The sequence below is a fragment of the Rhinopithecus roxellana genome, chromosome 15, assembly GCF_007565055.1.
Source record: "Rhinopithecus roxellana isolate Shanxi Qingling chromosome 15, ASM756505v1, whole genome shotgun sequence".
NCBI lineage: Eukaryota > Metazoa > Chordata > Mammalia > Primates > Cercopithecidae > Rhinopithecus > Rhinopithecus roxellana.
The window spans coordinates 68,067,860-68,093,498 of record NC_044563.1 but is presented as its reverse complement, the minus strand read 5'-3'; the positions used below and the strand labels follow the sequence as shown (position 1 = coordinate 68,093,498).

Here is a 25,639-nt window from a genome sequence, read left to right as displayed (position 1 = left end):
TTGGTATTTTTCTCACTGTTAAAGCTGTCTGGAATAAAAATAACTTTTGCATGCTACATTGCTCATGTATCTATCATGCATGGAGTGTAGCAGGCAAATATTAGTTTGGTTAAATTGTTAACACTAGAACAATGCCTCCACTAATAAAGATTGATTCTGAAAAAGGTGTTTGAACTTCCAAACTGATCGATTTGGGAGTTCTAAGATGACAGTACAATAATTGATAACAAGATTATAAATAATAGATTTGTATTTAAGTTTATGTTGCAATGTCTTATACTTTCTTAGCATTAATTCCTAAAAATGTGACATTAGCAGAAGCTAGGTTAAGGGTAAATTGGATATTTCTGTACTATTTTTATAGCTTTTCTGTGAGTCTAAAATCATTGTAAAATGAAAAGTTAAAATAAATACACACAAAATTCTTAAAAATTGACAGGTTGTACCAACTTTTACTGCCTGGGTCTATTTCAATGCATCCTCACAAATACTAAAAATAATGACTTAAAAATTTTCCAGTAGGTGAAAAACTGTATCTTCTCTTAGTTTGCCTTTTATTGACTTAATGAAGCTAAACACAATTTCATATTTCTCAGTCACTTTTATTTCTTCTTTTGTAAAAAAACTATTCATATTTTTGCCAATCTTTCTACTTAGTATATTGTATATTACTACAACTTATAACATCAAACTACAGTATAATTGTATGTTTAATCAAATTATTTGATGGAACTATTAGCCTTTTGAGAGCTGTAACAGACAGTGAGTTACAGTCAAGAAAATTCCTTGAATGTATACTGATGTTATTTATTAAATGGTTTAATACACGATATTGAATTTTCTGCTTAAAAGACCTCAAAAAGAAATAGTCTTGAATGGGATTACATCAAAGTAAAAAGCTTCTGCACAGCAAAGAAAATGATTATCAGAGCAAAGAAAACCTCCGCAGATCAGGAAAAAATACTTCTTATAAGGGGTTAGTATCTGAAATCTATTTTAAAAATTCAAAGAATCCTACAGAAAAAAACAAACAAAAATAAACCCCAATTAACCAATGGGCAAAAGCACTGAACAGACATTTCTTAAAAGATAACATACAAATGGTCAATAGATATTATGAAAAAATGCTCAATATCACTAGTCATTAGGGAAGTACAAATTAATACCACAATGAGATATCATCTTGCATCTGTCAGAACGGCTATTATCAAAAAGACAAAAGATGGTAAGTGTTGGCAAAACTGTGGAGAAAAGGAAACAAAGGAATCCCCATACACTTTTGTTGGAAATATAAATTGGAAATATAAATTGGTACAGCCATTTTGGAAAACTATATGGAGGTTCCTCAAAAAACTAAAAATAGAATTACCATATGACTCAATAATCCCACATCTAGATATATACCCTGAGAACTTGAAATCAATATGTCAAAAAGATATCTGCTCTCCTTGGTTCACTGCAGCCTTATTTATAATAGCGAAGTTATGGAATCAACTTAAGTGTCCATCAATGGATCAGTAGATAAAAACAAATGTGGTATACATACACAATGGAATACTATTCAGCCTTAAAGAAAATCCTGTCATTTGCAACAACATTGATAAATCTGGAGGACATTATGCGCAGTAAAATAAGCCTGGCAAAGAAAGACAAATATCACATGGTCTCCCATGTAGAATCTGAATCAACTAAATTCACAGAAGCAGAGTTGAATGGTGGTTACCATGGGCTGAGAATGGGGAAAGTGAAGAGATGCTGGTCAATAGGTATAAACTTGTAGTTAGGAGGAGTAAGTAATAAGTATTTAAGGTGGAAAAAATAAATAACTTCAGAATATGAATCACTAAAAAAAGAAATGTGCTGGTCTTATTTGCTTCAGGTATTCTTCCGATAGAGGTATTTAAAAAATATTTTTAAAAGAGGTGTGAAAATATATTGTCACACGTTTTTTATTTGTTCTGCCAGCTCAACTTCTAGTTCATTTGGTTTTGTGTTACCAAGTACCACATGGAAATGAGAGGTCATTCAAAAATACATTCGTGATACAGTTCCATTTCAGAAGTGATCAATGTCTGTCTAGTTACAAAGTAATCATTGGACTTCTGGTTACTGGTCTGCTATGTAACAAGCTCAGAAGTCGCCACTCCATCCCAACAAGTAAAAAGCTGAACAAAGTGAAAATCAACAGATCTTCCTTAAATCTGTCACAGAACAAATCACTATCACCCTCCCAAATTAGAGGCAGACAGGTAAACATAAAGAATTGCAACTTACCCAGAGCAGAAATCCACAAGCAGAAACCTCTGTGGGAACAAGTGCTAGGGTAGAAAAACTTAACCTATAATTGATAAATTGCTAGAGGCTCAGGGATGACAAGTCTGAGCATTAAAAACTCTAGGAGAACCCAGTCATTGAGGAGCCACGTACTTTTGTGAGCTCTACTAGGTCCTCACAGTAAATATCTGAAAAAAATCTCCTTGTGCTCTGAAGAGGGAGAGGAGACAATAAACTTTTGAAACACACCCAAGTACTATGCTTTTAACAAAGTCTGCCCTCAGGAAAAACTCTTACCACAGCCTCATTTTCTGGAGTAAGAAGAAAATCCAGCTCCAGCTTCTTTGAGCTTTCCACTGGGGAGAAGGAGAATACCAAACTCCAGCCCACTCCAGTCATCCTGTCCTACCTAAAGGCACAGGATGGAGGGTTGTGGACTGAGATTCACGTGTGAAGTTCACAGTTCAGAGGCACAGGCTCACAAAAGGACTGAGACCTAATCACAGGATTATAGAATGCTTCCCCCCCACACACACACCTTACCATCACATTACTAACAGGCTATTTACTATACTTCTTTCACCCAGTACCTTATGTCCACCTTCAACAAAAAATCACAATGTGAACTAAAAGGAAAAAAAAACACCGTTTAAAGAGACTGAATAAGCATCAGAAGAAGAGTCAAAGATGGCAGGAATGTTGGAATTATCACACCAATAATTTAAAAGAACCATGATTAATCTGCTAATAGGTTTAAGGAAAAAGTAGGCAATATACAAGAACAGATGTAAGCAGAGAATTGGAAATTATAACAAAGAATAAAAAAGAAATGCTAGAGATCAAAAACAGAAAGGATGAATGTCTTTGATGGATTCATTAGTTGACTAGACACAACTGAGGAAAGAATTGGAGCTTGAGGATATCACAATAGAAACAACCAAAACTGAAATGCAAAGAGAAAAAAGACTGAAGAAAAGGAACAGAATATCTAGAAACAGTGGAAAAACTACAAAAGGCATGATACATACATATTGAGAATACCAGAAGGAGAAGATATGGAGAAAGGAGAAGAAATGGAGAAGGAGAAAGAAATGGAGAAAAACCAATATTTCTAGAATAATGACTGAGACACCAAACCACCGGTCCTGGAAGCTCAGCTCAAAATATACAAAATGTGTATTTTGCATGGCCTTTCATTTCCATAAAACAGGATAAATTGCATCACCTTCCTCAAAACAACTTCAGAAAATCCAAGATACAGAAACTATCTTGCAAGAAGCTGGAAGTGTGCGGGGGAACACCTTTATAGAGGGTCAAAATCGGAATTACATAACATATTCTCAGAAACCACAGAGGCAAGAGGAGAGTAGAATAAATGTTTTAAGTGTTAACAAAATAACCCCTACCCAGCAACCTAGAATTCTGTACTCTGCAAAATTATCCCTCATAAGTGAAAGAGAAATAAAGCTTGTCAAACAAAAATTGAGAAAATTTGTGGTCAGCAGATCTGCTCTGTAAGAAATGTAAAAGAAGTTCTTTAAAGAAAAAGAAAATGATATAGATCAGAAACCTGTAGCTATATAAAGAATGGAAAAGTAACGGAGAAGAATAAGTGAAGGTAAAATACAACTTTGGTTCCTTATTCTTAATTGATATAACAGATAGCAGTTTGTTCAAATAATAGCAACAACAATGTACTTGACTATGTATGTTTTACATATATATGGTATGGGGGTATGTGTATATGTATATGTTTATGTATGATTTCTATATGTAAAATGCATGACAGTAATACTACAAAGGATAGAGAGGAATTACAAATAATTTTTATTACAAGGCACCTGCACAATCCATGATGCAGTGTAATTATTTGAAAATGAACTAGGATTAGTTATAATGTATACCACAACCTCTAGTGCAACCACTAAAAAAAAAATTTGTTTTTTCTTTTTTTTGAGACGGAATCTCGCTCTGTCACCCAGGCTGGGGTGCAGTGGTGTGATCTCGGCTCACTGCAACCTCCGCCTCCCAGGTTCAAGTGATTCTCCTGCCTCAGCCTCCCGAGTAGCTGGGACCACAAGCACATGCCACCACGTCTGGCTATTTTTTTGTAGTTTTAGTAGAGACAGGGTTTCACCATGTTAGCCAGGATAGTCTCGATCTCCTGACCACATGATCTGTCTGCCTCAGCATCCCAAAGTGCTGGGATTACAGGCATAAGCCACCACACCTGGCCTAAAAAAAATTTTTAAATGTAATTGATACGCTAAGAAACGAGAGAAAATGGAAACATATAAAATGTTCAATTAAAAACACAAAAAGAGAATAGATCATAAATGTTTTCACCACACATGCAAAAAAAGGTAACTGTGAGCTGATGGATATGTAACTTAGCTGCAGTAATCATTGCACAATGCATACACATATCAAAATATCACATTCTACCCCTTAAATATATGTAATTTTTATTTGATAATTATATATATACCACAATAAGTTGGAAAAAAAGACACAAAAAGGAGACAAAGTATGGAAAACAAAAATAGGAACAAAGAACAAAGGCAATAAATAGAAACAATGACAGACAGATATTAATCCAATTGTATCAATAATCACTTTAAACATCAGTGGTCTAACATACCAATTAAAAGATGAATTGTCAGAGTGGATCAAAAACAGGACCCACCTGTCTAAAAGAAATCAACTTTAAAGATAAGATAGATTAAAATAAAATGATAAAGATATGCCATACTAATTTTTTAATTAAAAAAGCAAAAATAGCTATATTTACTTCAGTCAGAGCAGACTTCAGAGCAAAGAAAGTTATGAGGGATAAATAGGGGCACTGAGTAATGTCAAATGGATCAATACTCCAAGAAGAAATTAAACAATCTTTAATATTTATGTGCTTACAGACTATGAAAGTACTGTGAGGTAAATACTGATTAAATTGCAAAGAGAAATAATTATAGTTGTAATTATTTAACATTCTCTATAAGAAATTATTTAACACCCCCCCCCCCATTAGAAATGAATAGATCCAGTCAGCAGAAAATCAGTAAGAAAATAGTTGACTTAACGGTACCATCAATCAATGGGATATAATTGATATTGATAGAATACCTTAACAACAACAGATTACACATGCTTCTGAGGCTCATATGGAACAGTCACTGTATCTTGGGGACCACATTCTAGGGCATAAAACATACCATAACGAGTTTTTTAAAAATAGAATTCAAAATATGTCTGCTCTCAGAGTGTCAGAGGAGTCTGAACCAGAAGGACTCACCTTGAAGAAGTGCCGGATGAAATGAGGCTGAGACCGACTGAGCTGCATTCCGAGGAGGTTAGGCATTCCAAGTCACAGGATGAGACAGGAGGTCGGTACAAAATACAAGTCACAAAGACCTTGCTGATAAAACAGCATGCAGTAAAGATGCCGGCCAAAACCCGCCAAAACCAAGACGGTGATGAAAGTGACCTTTGGTCATCCTCACCGCTCATTATACACTAATTATAATGTACTAGCATGCTAAAAGACACTCCCACCAGCACCACAATAGTTTACAAATGTGATAGCAACGTCAAGAAGTTACCCTATATGATCTAAAAATGAGACGAACCCTCAGTTCTGGGAACTACCTACCCCCATCCCAGAAAACTCATGAATAATCCAACCCTTACTTAGCATACAATCAAGGAATAACATAAAAATAGCCAACGAGCAGCCCATTCTGTTGCTCTGCCTATGGAGTAGCCATTCTTTATTCCTTTATTTTCCTAATAAACTTGCGTTCACGTTATGGGCTCTCCCCAAATTCTTTCTTGTGCAAGATCCAAGAACCCTCTCTTGGGGTCTGGATCAGGACCTCTTTTCAGTAATGAGACCACAGGAATTAAACTATTAGTCAATAATAGAAAAAATTTCCACAAGGAATTAAACTATTAGTCATCAATAGATAAAATAGTTGAAAAATATCAAAAAATATGGAGATCAAATGACACACTTCTAAATAAAACACGGGTAAAAGAAGAAATCTCAAGAGAAATTACTATTTTGAGCCAAATAAAAATGAAAATACAACTTACCCAAATTTGTGAGAGGCAGTAAAAGCAGTGCTTAGAGAAAAATCTATAGCACTGAATGCACACATTAGAAAAGAACAGAGGAGAAAAATGGTGGCTAGGAGCAAGGCTAACTTGCAGTTCCCACTCAGACAGACAGAACAGTATGTGGAGACTCACATCATGAACTTTTGCTCCCAGAACCATCACAGGAACATACCAGGAAAACCAAAAGCATTCACAAACCCTTGGAAAAAAAGCAGTTTGCTACTGCAAACTCCATGAGACAGCGGAAAAACAGTGAGTGTCCAAAGTGTGAAATGGGGAAGTCTGCTCTGAACATACATCCTCACTGGGCAACCTGAAAATCCAGATCATGGAAGAAAGATTTAACCTTACCTAGAACAGAAATGAATTTAGAGAGCTGAGTGAAATATAAAAGTAAAAGCAGCAGCTGGAAGAGCCCTGTAGACACTTTACTGGGCACTTCCCGGACCCTAGGGAAGCCCAGGGAAGCCATTTCTGACTTTATCTCACGGGGGTTCTTTGGGAGAGCTGCCAGTGGAACTGCGGACAGACCACAGGAAAAAGGAAAATTCCAGCTCAATTTTGTAATAACGTTCACGAAGCACAAATTTTCCTGGGCAGAATCCAGGTTGGGTGGGGGAAGCAAACAGGAAGTACAGATAGGAGTACAGAAGACAAGGTAGATGGGGAGAGGTGAAGCCTGAAAGCCTTGAGTGTTTTCTCAGCAGGGATAATCCCCCTTAGATCATAACTCCAATGGCCTGAGAATCACACCCCATCCCCCAAAGCACCCGCAGCAACTCTCACCCAAGCTCAGACACGTCTAACCCTATCCCCGCCTGATGTCTTTCTCTACCTGCCCTGATAGCTGAGACAAAAGATATAATCTCTTGGGAACTCCATGGCCTCACCCTTCACCTGAAAAACCAAACTACTGATCCAGGAGACCTTAGGCCCCTTAGGCCAAGCTTGTATCCCCTCTATACTACCACAGCTGATGCTCTTGAAAGCGCCACCGCCTGGTTGGAAGCAAACCAATTCAAGCCATTACAGCAACTCATTAAAAAACTGCTCCAAGAAAGGAGCAAACGACAGCTAATTCCACGACCTGTAACATCCTGGCTAACCATAGGACCTGAATCTGTCCACGTAACAACTTCACTGCTAGCATAACAAGCATTCAAAAAATCCAGTACGCTAAACAGAACTACAACCAAGGACCCTCACAGAGCGCACTTCACTCCTCTGCCACCTCCACCGGGGAAGGTGCTGGCATCCACGGCTGAGAGACCTGAAGATGGATCACATCAGACACTCCCCAGGACCAGCCCAGAGCCTGGTAACTCTGCCGGGTGGCTAGATCCAGGAGAGCAGTAACAATCACTGCAGTCCAGCTCTCAGGAAGCCCCATCCCTAGGGGAAGGGGGTGAGCACCACATCAAGAGAGCACTCTGTGGGACAAAAGAATCTGAACAGCAGACCTTGAAGCCAAGATCTTTCCTCTGACATAGTCCACCCAAATGAGAAGGAACCAGAAAAAACAACTCTGGTAAGATGACAAAACAAGGTTCTTTAACACCCCCAAAGGATCACGTCAGCTCACCAGCAATGGATCCAAACAAAAACGAACTCTCTGAATTGCAAGAAAAATAATTCATAAGGTTAATTATTTATTTATTAATTTTTTTGAGACAGAGTCTCACTCTGTTACCCAGGCTGGAATGCAGTGGCACGTTCTCAGCTCACTGCAACCTCTGCCTCCCAGGTCCAGGCGATTCTCCCACCTCAGCCTCCCGAGTAGCTGGGATTACAGGCACACACCACCACGCCTGGTTTTGTATTTTTAGTAGACAGGGTTTCACCATGTTGGCCAGGCTGATCTCAAACTCCTAACCTCAGGTGATCTGTCCACCTCAGCCTCCCAAACTGCTAGGTTTAAAGGCATGAGTCACTGTGCCCGGCCAGAAGGTTGATTACTAAGCTTCTCAAAGAGGCACCAGAGAAAGGTGAAATCAACTTTAAAAAATTTTAGAAATAATACAAGATATAGACAAAAAAATCCCCAGAGAAATAACATAATTAAAAAAAATCACAACTTCTGGAAGTGAAAGACACACTTAGAGAAATGCAAAATACACTGGAAAGTTTCAACAATAGATTCAAACAAGTAAAAGAAGGAACTTCAGAACTAAAAGACAAGGTTTTCAAATTAACCCAATCCAACAGAGACAAAGAAAAAAATAATAAATGAACAAAGCCTTCAAGAAGTTTGGGATGATGTTAGATGACTAAATGTAACATAATTAGTATTCCCAAGAAATGAGAGAAATCTACAAGTTTGGAAAACATATTTGAGGGAATAAGTCGAGGAAAACTTCCCTGGCCTTGCTTGAGACCTAGACATTCAAATACAATAAGTTCAAAGAAAACTCAGGAAATTCATCACAAAATGATCATCACCTAGGCCCACAGTCATCAGAGTTTCTACAGAAAAGAACCGTAAGAGCTGTGAGGCAAAAGCATCAGGTAACCTACAAAGGAAAACCTATGAGATTAACAGCAGATTTCTCAGCAGAAACCTTATAGGCTAGAAGGGATTGGAAGCCTCTCTTTAGCCTCCTGAAATAAAACAATTATCAGCCAAGAATTTTGTACCCAGAAAAAGTAAGCTTCATAAATGAAAGAAAAAAAAAGTCTTTTTCAGACAAACAAATGCTAAGAGAATTCACCACTACCAAGCTTGCACTACAAGAAATGCTTAAAGGAGTTCTAAATCTTGAAACAAAACTCCAAAATACACCAAAATAGAACCTCCTTAAAGCATAAATCTCACAGGGCCTATAAAACAGTAATACAATGAAAAACTAACAAATAAGGTATTCAGGCAAAAACTAGCATGAAGAATAGAATAGTACATCGTATCTTGATACGTTGAATGTCAATGGCCTAAATGCTCCACCTAAAAGATTACAGAATATCAGAATGGGTAAGAATTCACCAACCAAGTATCTGCTATCTTCAAGAGACACACCTAAGTATAAGGACTCACATAAACTTAAGGTAAAGGGGTGGAAAAAGATATTCCACGCAAAGGGTCACCAAAAACAAGCAGGAGTAGCTATTCCTATATGAGACAAAACAAACTTTAAAGTAAGAATGGTTTAAAAAGACAAAAAGGGACATTATATAACGATAAAAGGACTAGTCCAACAGGAAAATATCACAATCCTATATATATATATGCATGTAACACTGGAGCTCTCAAATTTGTAAAATAATAACTACTGGACCTAAGAAATGACACAGGTGGCAACACATTAATGTTCAATATGTGGGGGCTTCAATACTCTGCTGACAGCACTAAACAGGTCATCAAGACAGAAAGTCAACAATGAAATGACGGACTTAAACTATACCCTAGAACAAATGGACTTACCAGATATTTACAGAACATTCTACCCAACATCTGCAGAATATATATTCTTTTCACGAGCACATGGAACATTCTCCAAGATAGACCATATGGTAGGCCACAAAACAAATCTCAACAAATTTAAGAAAATTTAAATTATAACATGTACTCTCTCAGACCACAGTGGAATAAAATTGGAAATCAACTCCAAAAGAAACCCTTAAAACTATGCAAATACATGGAAATTAAATAATCTGTTCCTGAATGATTGTTGGGTCAACAATGAAATTAAGACGGAAATCTAAAAATTCTTTGAACTGAACGATAACAGAGACACAACCTATCAAAACTTTTTGGATACAGCACTAGTGGTGCTAAGAGGAAAGTTCATGGCATTAAATGCCTACATCAAAAAAGTCTGAAAGAGCACAAATAGATAACTAAGGTCACACCTCAAGCAACTACAGAAACGAGAACAAACCAAACCCAAACCCAGTAGAAGAAAAGAAATAACCAAGATCAGAGCAGAACTAAATGAAATTGAAACAAGAAAAAAAAAAAAAGGAAAAGAAAAAGAAAAAAAAGCTGGCTCTTTGAAAAGATAAATAAAATCACTAGACTATTAGCAAGATCAACCAAGAAAAGAAATGAGAAGATCCAACTAAGCTGAATTAGAAATAAAATGGGAGCTATTACAACTAATACCACATAAATAAAAAGATCATTCAAAGATACTATGAACAACTTTATGAGCACAAACTAGAAAACCTAGAGGAGATGGATAAATCCCTGGAAATATATTATACAACCCTCCGAGAGTAAACCAGTATATTATACAACCCTCCGAGAGTAAACCAGGAATAAACAGAAACTCTGAACATAACAATAACAAGCAGCAATACTCAAATGGTAATTAAAAAAACTGCCAACAAAAAAAAAGTCCAGGACCAGGTGGATTCACAGCTGAATTCTATTAGACATTCAAAGAACTGGTACCAATCCTAATTCACACTATTCCAAAGATAGAGAAAGAGAGAATCCTCCCTACATCATTCTATGAGGCCAGTATCACTCTAATAGCAAAACTAGGAAAGGATATAACAACAAGAACAACAACAAAAACTACAGACCAATATCCCCGAAGAACAGATGTAAAAATCCTCAACAAAATACTAGCTAACTGAATCCAAGAGAGGATCAAAAAGATAATACACCATGATAAAGTGGGTTTCATACCAGAAATGCAGGGGTGGTTTAACATACCCAAGTCAATAAATGTAATACACAACATAAACATAAAAACAAAAGTCACACAATCATCTCAACAGACACAGAAAAAACATTTGACAAAATCCATCACTGCTTTATGATTAAAACCCTCAGCAAATGGAAGGGACATACCTTATAAAACCCATCTATGACAAACCTGCAGCAAACATTATACTGAACAAAAGTTGAAAGTATTCCCCTGAGAACTGGAACAAGACAAGGATGCCTCCTTTCACCATTTCTTTTCAACATAGTACTGGAAGTCCTAACTAGAACAATCAGATAAGAGAATGAAATAAAGGGCATTCAGACTGGTAAACAGGAAGTCAAACTGTCGCTGTTCACCAATGATATGACTGTATACCTAGAAAACCCTAAAGACTCATCCAAAAAGCTCTGAGATGTGCTAAATGAATTCAGTAAAGTTTCAGGATACAAAGTCCATGTACACAGATCAATAGCACTGCTACACACCAACAGCAACTAAACTGAGAATCCAAATCAAGAATTCATCCCCTTTTACAATAGCTGCAAAAAAAATAAATAAATAAAATATTCAGGAATACACCTAACCAAGGAGGTGTGGACATTCCTTAAAGAATTAAAAGTAGATCTACCTTTTGATCCAACAATTCCACTACTGGGTATCCACTCAGAAGAAAATAAGTCATTATAAGACACTTGCCCACACATATTTATAGCAGCACAATTCGCAACTGCAAAAAAATGGAAGCAGCCCAAATGCCCATCTATCAATGAGTGGATAAAGAAAATGTGGTATACCATGCAGTAATACTCAGCCATAAAATGGAACAAAATAATGGCATTCACAGCAACCTGGATGGAGTTGAAGACCATTATTCTAAGTGAAATAACTCAGGAATGGAAAATCAAACATTGTATGTTTGTTCAATGTGGGAGCTAAGCTATGAGGACATAAATGCATGAGAATGATACAATGGACTTTGGGGACTCGGCAGGGGGATGACGGGAAGAAGGTGAGGGATTAAAGACTACACATTGTGCACAGCGTACACTGCTCAGGTGATGCTGCACCAAAATCTCAGAAATCACCACTAAATAACTTATCCATATAATCAAACACCACCTCTTCCCCAAAAAGCTATTGAAATAAAAAAGAAAAGAAGAAACATCTAATACCAGTAATCTAAGTTTTGCCTTAGGTAACTAGAAAAAGAAGAGCATATTAAATCCAAAGTAAAGAGAAGAAGAAAATACTAAAAACTAGAGCAGAAATCAACAAAACTGAAAACAGAAAATTACCAAAACCATAAGTTAATTGCTTGAAAATATCAATAAAACTGAGAAGCTTCTAGCCAGACTAACTTAAAAAAAGAGAGAGAAATACACAAATTACTAACATTAGATATCAATGAGGACTGTCACTACAGATCACATGGACATTAAAAGGATAATAACAAATATTAGGATCAACTCTATCCCTGAGAATTTGTAACACAGATGAAACTGGCCAATTTTTAAGAAGCTACATCCACCAAAACTCACAAAGAAACAAATACAGGCCTTTAAGAAATCTAATTAACAGTTAATAGCTTGGCAAAACAGAAACCAATAAGCCCAGATATACTCACTGGTAAATTTTACCAAACATTTAAGAAAGAAATTATAGCAAGTCTCTATATCTCTTCCAGAAGACAGATACAGAGAGAAGTGCCTAACTTCTGGGAGGCCAACATTTTCCTAAGACCAAAACAAGACAAAGACATTCTAAGAAAAAAACAAAAAACAAAAAACACTACAGACAAGTAACTCTCATGAACACACATGCAAAAATCCTCAAGTATTAGCAACTATAATCCAACAATATATAAAAACAATTACAAACCGCTACCAAGTGAGATTTATCCCAGGTATGCAAGGCTGGTTCAACATTTGAAAATCAACTAATGTAATCCATCACATAAACAGGCTAAAAAAGAATACAAATCACATGATTTCACCAATAAATGCAGAAAAGCATTTAAGAAAATCCATCACCCATTCATAAAAAACTCTCAGCAAACCAGAAATAAAGGGAACTTCCATAACTTGAGAAAGAGCACCTACAAAAAACCTACAGCTAACATCATACTTAATGGTGACTGAAACTCTCCCGCCTGGATCAAAAACAAAGCAATTGTGTTCCATAATCAATTCTTTTCAAAATAGTGTCAGAATTCCTAGCTAATACAATAAGAAAAGGAAACACAAGGTATATAGATTGGAAAGGAATAAAACTTTTGTTTGCAGATGACAGGACTGTCTATGTAGAAAATCAGAAGAACTGACAAAAAACTCCCGGCACTAATAAATGATTTGTAGCAACACTGCAGAATATAAGGTTAATACACAAAAGCTAATCAGTTTCCTACATACCAGCAATGAGCAAGAGAAATCTTGTTTGGTTGTATTATTTTTTTTTTTTAGAGACAAAATCTCACTCTGTCATCCAGGCTGGAGTGCAGTGTTACAATCATACCTCATTACATCCTCAATGTACTGGGCTCAAGCGATCCTCTTGCCTCAGCCTCCTAAGCAGCTGAGACCACAGGCATGCACCAACATACATGGCTAATTTTTAAATTTTTTATAGAGATGAGATCTCAGTATGTTGTCCCGATCTCAATCTCCTAGTCTCAGTCGCCAAGCAGTTCTACCTCAGCCTCCCAGAGTGCTGGGATTACAGGCATGAGCCAACACACAACAAGGGGAATTTGAAATTAAAAATATATTAATGTTTATAGTAGCAATGAAAAACCAAACTACACAGACAGCTATATATCTAACAAAATACACATAATAGCTATAAAAAGAAAACTACAAAACTCTGGTGAAAGATGCCAAAGACCTAAATAAATGGAGAAATGTTGCATGTTCATGAATAAGAAGGCAATATTGTCAAGATGCCAGTTCTTCCAAACTTGATTTACAGATTCAATACAATTCCAATAAAAATCCCAGCAAGTTATTTTGTTGATACTGATAAGGTGATTCTAAAGTATTATGGAGAAGCAAAAGACCCAGAAAAACCAAGACAACACTGAAAGAAAGGAAAAACAAAGTTGAAAGGCTGACACTACCAGACTTCAAGACTTATAATAAAACCGTACTAGGCTGGGTGCAGAGTGGCTCACGCCTGTAATCCCAGCACTTTGGGAGGCCAAGGCGGGCAGATCAAAAGGTCAGGAGATTGAGATCATCCTGGCTAACACAGTGAAACACCGTCTCTACTAAAAATACAAAAAATTAGCCAGGTGTGGTGGTGGGTGCCTGTAGTTCCAGCTACTCAGGAGGCTGGGGCAGGAGAATGGCGTGAACCCAGGAGGTGGAGCTTGCAGTGAGCCGAGATGGCGCCACTGCACTCCAGCCTGGGCAACAGAACAAGACTCCATCTCAAAAAAAAAAAAGGAAAAAAACCAAAAACGACACACTGATAAAGCGCTGTAAACCAAAATACACAAAGTATGCATAAAACTCAACAGTATGAAAATGAACAACCTAATTAAAAAACAGGCAAAGGATTTGAACAGACATCTCACCAAAGAAGACAGACATACAGATGGTAAATAGCATATAAAAATGCTCAACATCATATGTCATTAGGGAATTCCAAATTAAAACAATGAAATGCTACCACATAACATATTAGAATGGCCAAAATCCAAAAACACTGACAACAAATGCTGGCAAGGATGTAGAGCAACAGGAACTCTCATTCACTGCTGCTGGGAATGCAAAATGGCACAGTCACTTTCAAAGGCAGTTTGGCAGTTTCTTACAAAACTAAAAACACTTTTACCATGCAATCCTGTAATCATGCTCCTTGGTGTTTACCCAAATGAGCTGAAAACTTATGTCCACACAGAAACCTGTGTGCAAATGTTTACAGCAACTTTATTCGTAATTGCCAAAACCCGGAAGCAACTGAGATGTCTTTCAGTAGATGAATGAATAAATAAAATGTGGTATATCCAGACAATGAATATTTTTCAGTGCTAAAGTGAAACGAACTCTCAGCCATAAAAAGACATGCAGGAAATTTAAATGCATATTACTAAGTGAATGGTTATATACTGTATGACTCCAACTATGTGATATCTTAGAAAAGGCAAAGCTATGGAGACAGTAAAAAGATCAGCGGTTGGGGGTAGGGCAAAGGGAAAGATGAATAGGAGGGGCACAGAGGATTTTTATAATACTATTCTGTATGATACTATACTGGTGATATATGTCATTATACATTTTTCTAAACTTATAGAAAATACACCTCCAAGAGTAAACCCTAATGTAAACTATAAACTTTGATAATGATGTATCAATGTAGGTTCATCAATGATAACCAATGTACCACTGTGGTGTGGGATGTCAACAGTGGGGGATGTTGCATGTGTGTCAGAACATGGAGCATATGGGAACTCTATTATTTCCTGTTCAATTTTGCTGTGAATGTAAAACTTGTCTGAAAAATAAAAAGTTATTGATTTTTTGAAAAATAATTATCTTCCATCTAAGCAGTGTTACTCAAAAAAAAAAGTGTCAACTACCAACCACACAAATGCCTTCAGAGCTTCAAAAAGTTAATGCAGGGAATTAGATTTCAAAATGTAGTTCCTCATATATTCATGAAGTGATTTCTTTCAACTTCTTAAACATATTTTTAGGCCAGCAAAAAGTCTGATCTTTTATATACATCTCCACTTATAAAATTAAAACTCTAACACATAACTTGCAAATCATCTAAAACTACATTAAATTCACTGAGTAAAACTATAAAACTAGTAAATGCTTTGTACTTTCAGCAGATATAAAACAAGAACTTTAAATGTAAAGTACCTTCATATGTAAAAATATAGCCTTGATTGGCCAGGTGCGGTGGCTTACACCTGTAATCCCAGCACTTTGGGAGGCCGAGGCTGGTGGATCACGAGGTCAGGAGTTCAAGACCATGTTGGCCAACATGGTGAAACCCTGTCTCTACTAAAAATACAAAAATTAGCTGGGCATGGTGGCGTGTGTCTGTAATCCCAGATACTCAGAAGGCTGAGGCAGGAGAATCACTTGAACCTGGGAGTTGGAGGCTAAAGTGAGCCGAGATTGCGCCACTGCACTCCAGTCTGGCGACAGAGTGAAATTCCATCTCAATAAATAAATACATAAATAAATAAATAAAATAGAGCCTTGATCAACCAATTTCCAAACAGACTGAATAAACAATCAGAGTACTTTTAAAGTTCAATAACCCTGTAAAGGAATAAATCAAAATCTCTTCCTTATATACTCCTGCAGAAATTTTAATTTTCTAATTTTTAATCTTAGGAATTATTGCTACCAGCTGGGCACAATGACTCATGCCTGTAATCACAGAACTCTGGGAGGCAGAGGTAAGTGGATCCCTTGAGCTGGTTCGTGACCAGCCTGGGCAACACAGCAAAACGCTGTCTCTACAAAAAATAGAAAATTAGCCAGGTGAGGCAGGAGGATCACTTGAACCTGGGAGTTGGAGGTTGCAGTGAGCCGAGATCATGCCACTGCACTCCAGCCTGGCGACAGTGAGACTCCGTCTCAATAAATAAATAAATAAAACAGAGCCTTGATCAACCAATTTCCAAACAGACTGAATAAACAATCAGAGTATTTTTAAAGTTCAATAACTCTGTAAAGGAATAAATCAAAATCTCTTCCTTATATATTCCTGTAGAAATTTTAATTTGCTAATTTTTAATCTTAGTAATTATTGCTACCAGCTGGGCACAATGGCTCATGCCTGTAATCGCAGCACTCTGGGAGGCAGAGGTAGGTGGATCACTTGAGTTGGTTCGTGACCACCTGGGAAATACAGCAAAACGCTGTCTCTACAAAAAGTACAAAATTAGCCAGGTGAGGCAGGAGGATCACTTGAGCCTGGGAGGTTAAGCCTGTAGTGTACTCCAGCCTGGGTGACAGAGAGAGACCCAGTCTCCAAAAATAAAAATAAAAAAGAGCAAGCATTACTACTTACTACCAATTACTACTATCCAAGCATGACAAAAATCAACAATTCTTGATAAGGCTGAGGAAGCAGAATGAGAAAAAAATATCTCAATGTATGCAATGTATGTAGGATCAGACTTCTATGAAAAGAATTTGTTCCTCTTTCACTCGTTTATTCACTAGCTATTTACTGACCACTCACATGGTGCTAAGCACTGTAGTAAGCACTAGAGGTGCAATACAGAAATGATAAACAATACACCAGACTTCTTAGAATTTGTTTCTAGTGAGGAAAACAAATACTTTTTAAAGTAAACAAACACATAAATAAAATGACAGTTTCATACTCTGAAGAAATAAGGATCTACTTCGCATAGGGTCAGAAGCAGCCTTTCTAAGGAGGTGGTATCTAAATCAAGTCCTAAAGACTGAGAAGCTACCAGATGTGGCAGTGGTGTGAACAGAGTCATGGGATGCAAAGTTCAAGGCCTTGTTACAGGAAACAACTTTGGCCCTTTTACAAACTGCCTGAAAGCTGGTGTGACCATAGCATGGGAGTGAGGAGGGATTGTCCTGAAATGATATAGAGAAGGCAGGGATACCCAGATTGTGTAGGACCCTCACAGACCTTGGTAAGTAGTTTGGGCTTAGCTCTACATGCAGTGGGAATCTATTCAAGAGTTTTAAACACGATAGTAACAAGATTTGATTTACATTTTACACCATTCTGGCAGTTTATAAGGTTATCATAGACTATAAGATGCAAACATCAGCCCAAACAAGAGATCATGCTTGAGCTAGCTCGGTAACAATAAAAATGGAAAAGAAATGGACACATTTTAGAAATAACTGCCGTTCTAAGAACAGTCTTTGCTTACGTCCTTGGAAGTCCCTTTGTTATGGAAGTCCCTTTGTTATGGGATTATCTGAAAAACAATGGAGGCTATCAATTATCTTTTTAAATGAATGAAATTCAATGAAAAGAGGGAGGGGAAAAAAAAAAAAAGACCTGATTTAAATCTCAGCCTGGACCTATCCTAAATACAGAAATGTATGCAAGTTACTCAACATCAATGAACAGCACTTTACTCATCTATGAAATGGGAATAAATGACACCTGCCTTTCACAGAAGCATTATAAGGTTTAAATAAAAGTCCTGGCAATCTGCCTATATATTTTGTTCATATATATATGTTCTATAAATGTTAATATTTACTCCCACTCCTGTAGTTAACAGCATTTTCTAATGCCCTGAATGGAAAAGGAGTTATTTAATACCAGGGAATGCATTTTTGATGATGGAATTTCAAGCAAGAGAACATTAGAACACAGGAGGCAAGGAAGCATTCTGAGCATATTTCGAGGCAAGGAAGCATTCCTCTGAAACCAAGTGATTACCCCACCTACCATGACATAAGAGCATTCAGGCTACTGTATATATTTATAAAATACTTGATCTTCAGAAAAATCAAACTATTAAATATTAATTCTGCTTAAAATACAAAGGTAGTTAATACACTTTTTACTTAAATAGGAACCATTAATATCAACTACTATAAAGCTGACAGTGAAACATTAAAATCCTAAGTATTTTACTAAGCAACCATTATTCTTATACCAACAAAACTAGATTTACAGAAGGAAAAGATCAAAACAAGACTTTTATTACAGCACATGCAGAAAAAAATGCCCACCACAGCTGGGCTTAAATTTGCCGTTTTAAAATGTACACTTAAAAGCTGATGCTTATTTGCTAAAGAATAAAGCAATAAAAGATAGAATACTTTTAGGACCTAGTAACACTGATGTTAAACTCATAGAACGTTTTATTCTCTGTAGTGGGGCTCAGTATAATTAGTGTCAGGGTTTATCTAATTTTGGCCTTTTAAAATTATTAAATTTCTTATCTACTATGACATATTACTGAGATTATGAGAATTTTTATTAATTTCCATGAATTTCAACCTAAATACATTAACTTTCTTGAGAAAGTTCCTCATCCACAGCAGCTGATCCGTTTGTTCTCTCAACAGACACTTTTGTTCATTTACTGAGAGAACAGAATAAAAAGATAAGAGAGGGGATATCTGCAGCACGACATGTAATTCTAATTAAATACTATGAAAAGGAGGGAGTTGCGGGCTCACCACAGCATTACAGACTTATCACTCAAGACATCTTAAAGAGCATTTTATCCATGGCTAATATTCAGCTAAGACACACCAATATGGGTAAATGAGATCTGTATAACTACTATCTGTTCTATTGCTTTCGGTCCATGCTGTATCAGTTGTTTAAATATTTTTACTATCACTAAGATTACAGTCCCCAGTTGGCCTGGGTGTTCCCACAGGGGCTCTAGATTTGAAGGTTCCAATTGTAAACTGGAAGACAGTTTACATTTCCGGGCTCACAATTTAGAAAGAAATAAAAACTTTTAAGGGCAGGCATAGACACATTTCCAAGTTTCCAAGATAAGACTGAAAGAAATCAGTATCACAACTTACAGAAAGAAAAAGGATTACAGTCAATCAGTTTGTCACTTTTATAAGCTAACAGAACAAGAGAAGAAAGGGTTAAGATGAAAGACCAAGAATTTTGGTTAAATAAAAAGAATGTCAAGTGATATTATTAAAAAGTAGAAACTGACAGAGATAAAATCTGTAAATAAGTAGCTTCTGAAACAGATTACATCAGTGTATAATGGTGGTCTTATCTGAAGATTAAGCAATTTCTTAAATTTGTTATAGACTGAAATAGACACAGAAAAAGGTGGCAGTCAAGAAACTGAAATCCTCATAGTCCCCATTGCTAACATTCAATATCGCTTAGGACAGCCACTTCAGTAATTTGGACCTCAGTTTCCTCATCTGCAAAATTAGAAGGTCTAATTGTATGTCTTTTTCTCTCTTAGTTATAAAAAAGTATGATTCTAGTTTAATATGGTTTATGGCTAACACAATATGGCAAGAATATAGGGATAAGCCATGGGAATATATCAATGATTACATATAATGAGGCAAAGAACAGGTACAAATGCATTACAATGCACTAAATTACTACTTTGATATAACAAATGGTATACCAAGTAGTATGAAATTTTTTAAGAAGCTTGACAAGATAGTTATACCAGGAAACAAACTATCGATCTAGGTCACCAATACTGCACACGAATATACAATCAAGTAACAATTATACATTATAATATTTGGTACCAAAATACCATGCTTGCCTTCTGAAGGTCATTTTAAAAAACAGCACAGATGTTTTTTAATTTTTGTTGATGTTATGGTTTGTTCATAAGAATAAGAACATTTGTATTCTCGAAGCATATGGAAATTAATGGTGAGAAAAAGAGATGCTAAAATGTCTTAGGTTGTAGAGGGATTAAGAAATTCATTCCTGACACACCAACGATGTACTCTAGATAAAAAATATGATTTTCATCCGTCTATTACTAATAACTTATCATAATTGCACTTAATATTTTCACTTAAAAATTAACTCACCAAATGGAAGCATTTTATGAAATATGACATGAAACTTAGTAATTAAGAGCTTCCCTACATTCTCAAAGAAGCTGAGGTGACACGCAATAAAACATATATAAACAATGTGTGAATTTGGCCATCTTACTTATTTATATACAAGCTAAAATTGGATTTCCAATCCTATACTCTGACAGCTAAAAAGAAACGCACTTAATTCTGGAAGGTTTTCCTTAAGGTGACCACAACTAAAAACTTCAGTATATCACACATGATGAAAGCATTAGACTTTTTTGGATCATTTAGCTTCAGATACATGATTAATACTTTTTGAGAAAAAATATAAATGCCTATATCTTACTCTCTCCCAAAGATAGCTGAAAACTTTGTATAGAAGAAAGCTTTCCTCCTAAACACTTTCTTTACAATGACTAATTGACCAGTAGGCAAAAAGCTCAAAGAATGTAGAATAAGTGAATAAAAGAACAATACTAAGTGCTTACATGATGGGGGAAATAATCAATGCTACAAATGACATATTTTAAGTCTCATTAAGAGCAAGTCATGGTCATTAGCTTCAAAAAAGTTCTAATATTAAAAGTCAAGAAATAAGCTACAAAAACATGCACATATCCTATTGTTACACCGAAGAGAAACTTAATGTCTCAGTTAGAAAAAGTGTGCATCTGAAGCAGAGACAACATAATCTACTCTTTTGCTATAATATGTAATCAATAGCTGAATCACTTGATGTAATGATCAATAAATATCTTTCCTTTAGTCTTATTAAAGGTATTTTCACTTAAGGGTATGGATTAAGAATCTATAAAACTATTTCTACTAATAGAAGACTTCAACTCTGAGTACATGTAGAAATACCAACGTGACTGTGAGAATGAAAACATCTTGATTACCACAGTTATTGTTATTTACTCATTAGTGTCAAAAGCCTTAGGAACTTTCTAAAAGTGCAAAGAGAAGACATATAAGTTGCAATGCTCAACCCCACATTCCATGTAGTATTGTATGAATACACTTATTTCTGTTTCAAAAGGATACCATTTATTTTCTTACAATAATCATTATTGTACAACCTCATTTCAGTATTATACAAGTATTTTTCTGTGGATTATAATCCTTTAGGCAAATCACGTTATAGAAAGAAATCTAATCATCACTTAACCTAATTTTTAACTTCATATGAAATGGAGAATACATTCACAAAATCACCTGACAAGCAATCTGCACGAGGTAGACCAGCTCTTTAGATTCACAGCCATTTTTCATTACTTCATTCTGTTCTTCTGAAAGTGAAAGCTACATCACAGAAAAAAAAGAAGAGAGGGAAAGAAAGTCATTATTAGTGAACAAGAATAAACTAAGCATTCCTAACACCTGGAGCATCATCTCCAGGTGAGCATCAGTTTAATGTGAGACATACCTTATATAAGAACTTTATTGCTTAAGGCAGATGAATGAAGGACTTGGTGTTTCAGATAAAATATAGTGTAGCTTACATCTAAGGGTCTTCACTTCCTTAATCTATTTAGTACATACATGAAACTAAGCACTGAGAGATCGTATGACTTAACAGTTTAAAAGAGCTCAGACCTTATTACATAGGAAAAAAACTGGCTGCCCAGGTAACAGGTTGGGTCTATGGATATGTTTAATTTCAGAATCACCATGTAGTGGGGTGAGGAGGAGGTGGGGATGGTTAATGGGTACAAAATAAATAGAAAGAATGAAAAAGACCTAGTATTTGACAGCAACAAAATAATAATTGTTCAGTTTAAAATGACTAAAATAGTATAACTGGATTGTCTGTAACACAAAGGATAAATGCTTGAAGGAAGGAAACCCCATTTCCATGATGCTATTATTACACATTGCATGCCTGTATGAAAACATCTCATATATCTTACAAATATATAAACCTACTCTGTATCCACAAAGATTTGAAATTTAAAATTTCAAAAAAAATTCACCATGTAGGTCTGCACACTGGATTTTAGTTTTATTTAAACCAGCTACCTACATGTATTTTTCACATGAAAAATACAGATTTCTGGCTTCTACTGAAAACTCAGAAAATTGGGAAGATTGGACCTACATTCTCACATGGGCAACAACTAGCTACAGCTGAGAAATGACCATCACCTTTAAATGAGGTATATATTCCCCAAGAAAGTCTGCCACAGAACTGACTACCCTCTAGTTTTTTTGCTAGTATCTAGGCTGAGTATTAACTGTCATTCATCATGCTAATTGCTTTGTTATTTTTCTTATACCCCACTTGCTTTACTCACTTATGTTACACACCTACCCCATCTTTGGATGTCAACTTGCAAACGTGGTCCCAGAGATGGACAACCCTGAGTTCAAATGTGTTTATAATTGGCTATGTAATACTGACCTACCTGCTTAGGCTCTCAACTGGAAACTGAGGATGATACAATATTATGTATTTTCAAGTTTGTGGGTATTAAATGCGATGATGCATGGACAGTGTCCACCCAGGTAACCAATAATAAATGTAATGTACCATTATAATTCATACTATATGAAATACAAAGTTGATGGAGACATATTCTCTATTGAGGAAAGTGGCATCACAAAGCATTTTTTTAAACTTCAGATATTAAGTAGAAGTTGTTCACAAGATAAATCATTCTCCCATTAGCCCAAAAAAGCCAGGTTAACGACAAAAGCATAGTTTTAAAAAGAAATCAAATAACTAAGGGTGAAAAGAAACCTACATGAACTAGCTTTCAGAAAGTGACAACACTTTCATGAGACAGAAGAGACTCAAAGATGTGCTCGGACGCCTGGCAGAGATACAAGAGAAAAAAGAATCTTTGTTAGACAGGGTAAGGAGAAACCAGCCAAACCTTGAGTGACTGCATATAAACTAAAGCGATAAACTAAAATTACAAGGAGGACCCTGTAGCAGAGAGTTGACACTCACCCATCAACTGATTCCCACAGGTACACACCAGGGGCATCGGGTGAGTAAACCAAAGGCTGCAGGGGAGGAAGAGAACTGAGAGAATGAACCTTGAAGTATGGGAAGCCTCCCCAAGCACAAGACAGCTAACCTCCCTTGACTGGGAGCATGGTAGTGAAACAGAGGGGAGTAAGAGAACTGGGAGATATCCCTCTGAAAGCACTCAGGACACTTAACAACTGAAGGATAGAGATGGCACAGAAAAGCTGGGAGAAACTGCAGGCCTTCACAGGTACCCTCAAAGCTCTTGGGTAGGGCAAAGGGAAGAGTGCTCTCCAGAGGCACAAAGTGCTGGGGGAAAGAACTGGACAGACAAGAGAATAAGCAACCAGGCTGCAAGCAGAGAAAGAAAACATGTTCTCCCTCAGCTCAGAAGATTTGGGGCTTCATAGCAAAGCACAAAGATATCTTCAGCATCTCACCACTCTTCAATTTTCCTTGTGAAAGAAATCTCAGAACCTTAACTTCAAAATATTTAAAGTAGTGATAAACTCAATCAATGAAAGTAAAGTTGTCATAAAAGACCAGATCTGTATCAAATAGAGATCAGCCTGATGCAGCACCTCACTTAACAGACTGAAAGAAGAAGAGATAAGCCCTTCCCTGGAGGTAAGTTTACTGACTTTGGTCTCAGCTGTTTTTTTATATATTTCACATGAAAGAATTACAAAACATACAGATAAGCAAGCAAATGTGACACACGGTCACGAGAAGCAAGGGTAAAATAAAGCAGACACAGAACTGGGCCAGATATAAAAATAATAAGAAAGAGAATGTAAATTAAATATAATAGAGATTCTAAGATACAGTTCAACAGGCAAACAATATGCAAAAGCACAGGAGAAAGAGAAGATTCTGGAAAAATGGCAGACTCAGAAGCACCAGGAATCAATCTTTCCACCTAGACAGTAACTGCACTGGCAGAAACTGTCTGGTGTGTAACTATTGTGACAACTCTAGTATCTACTGAAGGCCTGCAAATTCCAAGGGAAGGCTTGGATGGGAAACTGTAGTTCATTTTGGTCAACATCAGCACTTAAAAAATAACAGCTCCCTATACCCCCACCACCCCTATAGCAGGCAGCTGTGCACATACTCCTGGAGCAGCATACACATACCTTACAAGAGCCAAGACAGACAAAAAGAACACTGCCTCCAAATTTCAGAGATCTATGCTGTGACTGCGGATCACTGCTTTGAATTGCAGAGGTGCAAATAGCTATGTGTCCATTACACCTAGCTCCACTGTTTGCAGGCCCATGCTCCTCTGGCTAAAGTGACTTCCAGCAGACATAAAGGACCAACACCCTCTTCCTTCCCTGTCCCCCTTGATTTTTCTCTTTTTCCTCCTTCGGGAAAATATAATAGACTAGGACATTCAAAAGCAACTGCACCTATAGAGAAAATTAGAAAGTGACCACACATGCGCAGAGAAAGGTACAGGCTTAGGAAAGACCAGAGAAGACATTAAGTTCCACCTTAGACTGATCCTTGGCACAGAGACAAACTACAAGAATCAAAAAAACAAAAACAATAAAAGCAGCAGTCCCTGGGGAAGGAGGAGAATCTGGTTTTCAGAGTTACCACATCATTAGATTCAAATGTCCATTTAAAAAAAAAAAAAAAATCACAAGGCATATAAAGAAACAAAGTATGACCCTTTCAAAGGTAAAAATGAATCAACATGAATCACAGTGGCTCACATCTGTAATCCAGTACTTTGGGAGGCTGAGGCAGGAGGACAGCTTGAGGCCAGGAGTTCAAGACCAGCTTGGGTAACATAGAACACCATCTCTACAAATTTTTTTTTAATAAAAATAGAAATAAAAAACTGTTTCTGAAAAAGACCTGATAGTAGGTTTACTAGACAAACAACTATCTTAAAGATGTTCAAAGACCAAAAGGAAGTTGTGGAAAAAGTCAAGAAAACATTATATAAACAAAATAGAAATATCGATAATGAGGTAAAAAGCCTAGAAACCAAAATCAAATTTTGTAGCTGAAAAGTATAAAAACTGAAATGAAAAATTCACTAGAGGGATTCAAAGGCAGATTTGAGCAGGCAGAAGAGTTAGTTAACTTAAAGATAAGAAAATAGAAAT

The 25,639-nt window shown here is 36.4% G+C and overlaps 1 protein-coding gene across 2 annotated transcripts in view; it reads right to left on the bottom strand.

The window, feature by feature from the left end:
* Positions 1–25,639, bottom strand: part of ARHGAP32 (Rho GTPase activating protein 32) — a 229,638-nt gene that overhangs the window by 107,562 nt on the left and 96,437 nt on the right. For both annotated transcript variants that reach the window (XM_030918530.1, XM_030918531.1), the window contains one exon: positions 21,761–21,847. In XM_030918530.1, coding sequence (XP_030774390.1) covers positions 21,761–21,847 — 87 coding nt within the window. The remainder of the gene's footprint in view (positions 1–21,760; positions 21,848–25,639) is intronic.